A 7,756-nucleotide genomic window follows, 5' to 3' on the forward strand; every position below is an offset into this window, starting at 1 on the left:
AAGCCGAGGAGAAGAGGACAGAGCCGAGACAGAGACGAGAGAAGAGGAGAACAGAGGAGCAGAGGACTGGGGAAGACCAGGAGGAGGTGCAAGGAGTGAGAGGAGAGGAAGAGAACATCCATCAGTACGGAGTTACCAGTAGGTCTGGTGAAGAGAGGAGAGAAGAGAGAAGAGTTCTGAGTGTCAGAATCCTGCAGAGAAGAAGAGAGAAGAGAGAGGAGAGAGGAGAGCAGAGAGGTCGAGTTGGAAGAGAAGGAGATAGCAGAGAGAGAGAGGCTGAGAAGCTCAGAGCAGGAATCCAGACTGGGTGAGGTCAAAGCTGAGGCCGCCTTGAATCCAGACTGGTGAGGTCAAGAAGGCTGTGGAGGACACTTTGGAGAGGGAGGAAGAAGACACTTGTTGGCTCCAGAGTAGAAGAGACAGGAGGAAGAAGACTGACTGAGAGAGATTCGAGGGTTGACTCCTTTCAGTGGGAGGAGAGGTTCAGGTGAGAAGGTTGAGGGGGAGAGAGTTGATGGCCTTTGAGAAGGAAGTTGAGAGGAGGGAGGAATTAGAGTCAGATGGGGAGGAGATGGGTGAGGAGAATGAGAGAGTCGAATGGGAATGGGCAGAGGACGAGGTGGGCGGGAGGGGGGAAAGGGAGAGAGGAATTGAGGGTTGAGGGGGTGAAAGAGGGAAGAGGGGTGAAGGAGAAGAGATTGTTGGTGAGGACATGATGTGAAGTGGAATGTAGGAGGAGGAGTCGCTGTCATGCTCGTTGTAAGGTATAGAGGAGAGTCGGGTAAAGGAGGGGACGGGAGGAGGGGGAGGGGGGAGGAAGGAGGTTGGAAAGGGAAGAACAGAGTTTTTGAAGTTAGAGAAGGAAGACTAGAAAGACTGAGGTTGAAGGAGGAGGCTCTTAGCTAACGTTAGCTCTCAGACTCGTGAAGTATAATTCCTCTGCAGCGGAACCAGTCGCAGGGTCGTTTATATATACTTATATTTATATTATTGGTTTTTTTAATGCTCAAAGTCCACCCTTCTCTGTGATGAGATGGTGCTTTCCTTGGTGAGCCTTTGCGCCGTGGAGGTGGTGAGGGACCACAGCTCGTCACCCTGCTGGCTGAGGTGGGTGCCCCGGGAGCTGTACAGACCGCTGCTGGAGGCCTCGTTCACCGACTGCAGACCGCTGGCTGTGGGCGAACTGGTGCAGAGGTGGCCTGAACGCACATTGCGTGTCGGCGGACGCAGGAAACCAAACCAAACCGGGCCAAATCGACTCTGTATCCAGGCCCTGTTACTCGCCGTTGTCAGAGGAATGTCAGACCAAAGGTAAAGAGAAGTGGTTTATTGTTGTCGTTACAGTGTTTGGATCCGACTGAGAGACATTTAATACACCATCCCTGTTTCCTCAGGTATGCCCTGCAAATACTGGATCTCTGTGGACTGCAGGGCGATGAAGGAGGGATGGGAGACACCATGGGAGGCTGGTCTCTGACTGTAGCACTCTGCACCATGGTGGTTCAGGCCAGAGCGAGAGCTCAGAGGGCACAGCGGGAGAGGAAAAGGTTCTCGGCTCTGGAGAGGGGAAAGGATGGGAAGAGAGAGAGGGGACGCCGTAAGAGGGGGAAGGAAACGAACGGCGACGTCGCAAGCCCAGATGGCGAGGAGCTGGGAGGAAATGACAGCGAGGAGATGGAATCGTGTGGGACCGTGAGTGAAGAGGAGCTGATTAAAGGCGTCAGGAGGAGGATGGAGGTGGAGAGGAGAAGAGAGATTGCCGGGTTAGGAGGCAGTAGAAAGGAGGCCGAAGAAAAAGACGTCGGCAGCGACGTGTTGCTGCACGTGAGAGCGGATCTTTTTGTCAACGCTCGCTCGTGGGAGCGTTTCCGCGGGGCTCTGAGCACAGTGGGACCCCTGAAGCTTCAGTGCAGATACCTACGCGTGGAAGAGATTTCAGTGACTCGTATCAAGACCCTGCTGGGCCTCCTGCCCCGCCAGGGTCTTCTGGGCATTGACGTTCGCTACAGCAGCCTCGGGGTGGCTGGCTTGGCCGAGCTGCTGCCACTGCTCTCCACCTTCCCTGCGCTGAACTCTCTCCGCCTCCACTACTGCAACTTGGATTTTCGCAGAGACCACCCCGGCCAGGAAGATGCCCTGAGGGAGTTGTCTCAGGGTCTGTCGCAGCTACAAGAACTGCGACGCCTCAGCCTCACTGCACTGCGCTTGCCTGGGCAACTTCGTGTGCTGCTGAGGTATGACCTGATACCCCGTCCTGCACACTGTCCTGTAACTGTCCTGTAACTTGGTCCCTACACGCTGAGCCGAGTAAAAACCACTGTCTCAGTCGCACACTCGCATGTTTTTAGATGTGTCTAACCTTAAGAGTAGGGCATGAAAAGGAAATTTACCAATGGAGTTGAGAGAAATCGTCAATTATGCTATTTGGTCAACAATTTATTAGAATTGGCAACTGATAGCTGGCTCTAACCTTGCAAATGTTAGATTTGCAGCACATTTAATATTTAAGATGATTGTGCAACAAAACAAGAACTTTGAAGAAACTTCCTTCAATTTTAGAAAATGTTGATTTGTTTTTTTGCACCATTTCCTTCCATTTTATAGCTAGTATTAATTTATTTTTAAAGGATTTATCAATTGATTGAAAAAACTGTTCATCGGATTAATCCACAATAAAAATAATAAATTCCAGCCCTATTTTTTATCTTTTAATTTGAAGCAAATCTGCCCAAAATACCAGTCGTAGTTAGAATAATGAGAATTAAAAACATACAACAAACCATTAGGCCTCAAAGTTGAATATTTCAATTGAATGATGAATATGTAAATGTTCTTTTTGTTCCAGCTCACTGCCTCAGCCTTTAGAGATACTGGAGCTGCCATATTTGAGCCTGAGCCCAGCGGACCTCGCCTATCTGTCCTGCAGCCATCATGCTTCCACACTGCAGCAGCTGGATCTCAGCGAGAACCGTCTGGATGAAAACACCCTGACCTCTATTCGCCGCCTCCTCTCCCAGGCTTCCAGTTGCCTGCAGCACCTCACTTTAAGCGGCTGTGGCCTCACTGACGGCCTGATGGGCCTCTTGCTGCCCTCAGTGGGAGGCTGCAGGGCCCTCAAGAGCTTGGCGTTGGCCCTGAACCCTCTCTCCATCGCTGGCCTCATGGACCTGGTGAGGATGGCCGTGAGAATGCCCTCGCTCCGTCAGCTACTGTACCCCAACCCCCTGGAGGACTACCAGCCGGGCCTTCCCGACCTGCCCTCCAGTGCTCAGCTCTTAGACTGGCCCCTCGATGAAGTCACAGACATCAACATCACCAGCAGTCAGCTCAACAGGGTGCGGCTGGAGAGCGGGCGGTCGGACCTCTTTCTGACATGCGACCTGCTCAATTATGATAAAGACTTAGTGGACTAGAGCAGAGGTGATGAGGGGGATGTGGGTGTTCTTTTTTATGTTTACCATTACATAACAGAGAAATGTACATTCATTTATGTCATTCATAAAATTGGTCTAGCATTCAATTATCAGTTTTTTGCTTCTTCTTTATTCCCATCTGTCTTGTGACGGTCTCACAGGGTAGCCAGAGTTCATGGTGATGGGGTTTAGGGAAGTCATCGTGTCACCAAAGCAACAGGTTTGTTATTGTGGTGAGATCCAGAGTCCTCTGAGGATTCAAGAACGAGACGTTTTTTATTTTTGTTTGCAAGACAAAAGGATAAAAACCTTTACACCATATGCATCAAAGAAATGTTGCTAAACTACTTTAATATAGGTCACTTGTTTACTTTATAAATGGTTCTGTACCCAGTGCCACTTTTGCTTAATAATCAGGTTAACGGGATGTTTGGGATTATAACTGTCACTAGTTAATTCATACAGATATACATTTGCATACTGTGCAGTTTGTGTGTTTGCTAAATATTTACATTGTCTTTCCTTCATAGGAAATGAATGTAACTGCAAAATATTGAGGCTTATTTTACTTATTTTAATACCGAGCAATTACTTGACGTTCTCACTCTTTGTGCTTTTCTCACTTACATATTTGTCATACTGTATTTCTGGTATTATCAGGATTATTTTGCTTTATTTCTCTCGGGTCAAAAGTCACAAATCGCCAATTATCAGGATAAGCATGTATCAAATTACTGTTGTACCACATGAATGCGTTTTCCCTTTTGTCAGCTCCAGAATAAAATCAGTCAGAAAGCAAAGTTTCACGAATGATTTAATTGTGAAAGATATTGAGCGTACTTCAAACGAGGCATCATCTGTAGTACTCTACGTACGACTGCTGTTGAATGAAGTAGCGGCGAGGTGCGGCCTTCACCCAGTCCGCCTCCGAGTAGACGTGGAAGGGAAAAAGAGTGATCCGCGTTAAGGGCAAGGAGATGAAACGAGGGAAATGCATGAGGAAGGGACGGCTCTTCAGAGGAGGCAGAATGACACCTGCATGGCAAGAATACATCAAACGTTATAAACCAGTTCTTCTCGAGCATCAGACGTCTTTGCTCAAGTAGAGTGAAATCTTACCGGGCGGCCTGAAAGCCCTGGCCATGCAGTACGTCTCTCCCAGACGAAGGATTGGTTGAGAACTACTACACAAATAGACAGAATAACAAAATATAACATCTTGTTTTGCAGAGGATTCCATATCTACGATATGACTTTCACACACCTGTCACTTCTGGGCAAAAGAACGGTGTCCTTGCGTCTCGGAGGAGCAACGCGTTGAGCCTTTACGTACTCCTCCTTCTGGACCGAACAGAAATAATTGAGCACATCCACCACGCTGAAGATGGTCGGCTTCCACTTGGCTGTACTCGTGAGGTAGAGGTACCTGCTGTGTTCCTGGTGGCGTGGACAAAGAGAGGGGGAGCAGTCAAGCCACGACGCTAGCGGCCATGCCAGTCGACAACTCTCGTGCATTCCTTATTCAGAGGAGCTAAGGTCACAGTGAAGGACATGAGAAGCAGTGGAGGGCTGATTCAAAGAGGAAGAGAGACTCGGTTTTTAAAACACCTTCAACAAAATGTGAAAGATGTTGCTTTTTCTTCCAGATTTAAAACAAGATTAGATTAAATTAGAGAAATTTATTAATCCCCAGTGTGGAAACTCATCTGCCACCAAAAAATCATTCACACACAGTCCACAGAACACAACAGACAAGGACCACACTACAAGGAACAAACAAAACCAGAAGATGCTCCACAAAACACGACCATCAGAAAGATTCTAAATCTAAAAAAAACTAAAGGTGTTCATTACTAAATCAAACTGCTTCTGAGTCGGTCAGTAGAACACTGAGGCGGCCTGAGTCGCTCACTGAATGAACTTCTGAGTCCATTAAACACACAGTTTAGTGGACGGCCTTCAAAATATATGATTGTTTTTAACTTGCTTATAATTTTGTTAGATAGAGAGATATTTAGGATGTACGTGAACCATGTCTCCGTTACTTTGTATTTGGACATCCATAACTCCAGCCAAGAGTCTGCTCTGCCGTGGAGGCTCGCCCAGACGTCAGACTGGTCCTGCAGCTCCGACTCCCAGCTCTCCAGCTCCGGCAGCAACCACTGCTCCGCCTCGTGGACAGCCAACCCGGTCAGCATGCGCAGCACTGGTCCTCTGCAGGGCAACACGACTCACTTCAGAGAGTTGGAATGACTCTTTTTTTCCACTTTGGGGCCAGTGGAAAGAAGTTTGTTTTCACATTCACGCGTACTTAGAAAATATTGATTTTAGCGGCTTCAAATACAAACGTTAAGACGCCTGTATTGTCAGTGGTTGTTACTTTAACATTGACGGACTCACCGAAGGCCGAGATCCTTAAAAGCTAGAAGCGTGAGAAGCTTTTTCACCAGCTCGTAGCCGGCAGACTTGAGACACATCAGCAGCTTCAACATTTCAACCAGTGCGGCCCACTCCACAGACGCCTGAAACACACGGGCAAATGTGTAAATTAGGACTTATTAATATACCATGACTTTATACATGTGTTCCTGCTGGGAATTCACTTTGGTCACTGCCTTGTGTATATATTTTGTTTCCTCTATATTTTTTTGTATTTTAGTATTAGTCTTTAATATTTAGTATTGTGTTTTATTTTTATCTTTTATTAATGCTCTAATGTGCACCACTGTGGGACTAATACAGGATTATCTAATCTAATCAAATTTAATGTTGTTATAGAATGTGTGTTATTGTTTAATAATTTACCATATTGTTTAGGACTGTCTGTGGATTATTACCTTCACATTGAAAATGCGGAAGGTTATGTTTTGATCGCCGTGTATTTATTTATTTATTTGTATGCGTGTTACTCGCATAACTCAAAATGTATTAAACCGAATCGCATGAAATTTGGTGGGATGATTGGTGATTATCCGGGGACCATTTGATTAGATTTTGGGATTGATCGGGTCAAAGGTCAAGGTCAAGGTCATGAAAAGGTTCAAATCTTTCGTTTTACCATAGCACTGTCTATTTTTATCCAATTGGCATGCAACTAATGCCAAAATGTGGCTGCGGCGAAGGTATGCGCTCTACCGAGTGCCCGTTCTAGTTATTTAATGTATTACTGCACTCTGTATCGGAACTGTTATTCGTTATTATCAATTATTGGTAATACTTTTGATTAAATGCTTTTTATTATAACTTTTCGCCCAGGGTTTTTGAACGTAACAACTTCTTAAAATGCGCCGTGGCAATCTAGATCCTGGATATATACAGTACCATGTGAGGTCTCACGAATGTGGGCACCAGGTCAACGAGGCCTTGGTAGAGCGTGTCTGCAGTCTGGAGGAGCCCCTGGCTGTGCAGGGCCTGCAGGGCAGCGAGGATCTTCATGGGAGACCTGCAGGTGTCCAGACCCCCCAGCAGCTGCAGGGAGAAGTCCTCTGGAGAAAGGTTGCCCGGGATACACTGCACACACACACACACACACACACACACACACACACACACACACTCTTACCAAGAGCTCATCCTCTACCATTATGCATGATATCATTTGAACGGTTCATGGCAGATATACATGCACATGGAACATGGATACCTTGTTATCAGGATACAGGTCCTTAAACCAGCCTGCATCTGCAAACTGTTGGAGGAACATCGGCACCTCGGGGCTGGGTTCCCGCGGTGGTGGTGGGGTCTTTGGACGAGGACGAGTTGGAGGTGGAGTTGGAGGTGGAGCTGGAGGTGGAGGTGGAGGTGGAGTATTGGCTTTGGCTTTCTTTGGCTTAGATTTTCTCGTTGGAAGCTACGGATACACACACAGATGCACACACAACTGTTGCTGTTTGTGTGTTTTGTTGTCGTCTGCCAAGCAAACACAATAAGTGCTCTTACCTCTTCATGCTTCTTCTCCACGACGGGTTCCTTGGGTATAACAGGCCGTGGCTTGACTTTAATCGGAGTCCTTGCTGCTGGAGCCCTATTCTCCTGCTGTAAAGAATACAGCTGACTGATGTAAAAGCTGTGGATTCTACTCTACATGTATGCAAAGAAAAGCCTGAGAACGAGGTTTTGTTTATCAAGCTTACAGTTTTTTTTACCGGCTTTTCCTCCACGCTCACAGGAATCTTTATGTTAGATTTAGGGCGGACGTCCTCCTTCACGGTAGGACGGTGACGGGAATGATACGGATCAGGATGAAATGAGGTGATCTCAAATTCATCTGGGTCAAAGGTGTCCTCCAAATCAAGCTGTTAACACATAATTACCATATTCATGACATAAAGTAATGCTCTGCA

The 7,756-nt window shown here is 46.9% G+C and overlaps 1 protein-coding gene across 2 annotated transcripts in view; it reads left to right on the top strand.

Annotated features, from left to right (window-relative positions):
* si:ch73-174h16.4 (leucine-rich repeat-containing protein 14) overlaps positions 1-4,216 on the top strand; it is a 157,920-nt gene extending 153,704 nt beyond the window's left edge. The window contains exons 2-4 of one of the 2 annotated variants that reach the window (XM_056434613.1): positions 1,034-1,311; positions 1,395-2,234; positions 2,846-4,216. In XM_056434613.1, the coding sequence (XP_056290588.1) occupies positions 1,034-1,311; positions 1,395-2,234; positions 2,846-3,413 (1,686 nt within the window). In that variant the 3' untranslated portion in view covers positions 3,414-4,216. Of the gene's footprint in view, positions 1-894; positions 1,312-1,394; positions 2,235-2,845 lie in introns of those variants that run through there. The other variant, XM_056434612.1, reaches the window with a different exon arrangement.
* Positions 4,217-7,756: the final 3,540 nt, after the last annotated feature.

This window comes from Pseudoliparis swirei, chromosome 16 (genome assembly GCF_029220125.1).
Source record: "Pseudoliparis swirei isolate HS2019 ecotype Mariana Trench chromosome 16, NWPU_hadal_v1, whole genome shotgun sequence".
Classification (NCBI taxonomy): Eukaryota; Metazoa; Chordata; class Actinopteri; order Perciformes; family Liparidae; genus Pseudoliparis; species Pseudoliparis swirei.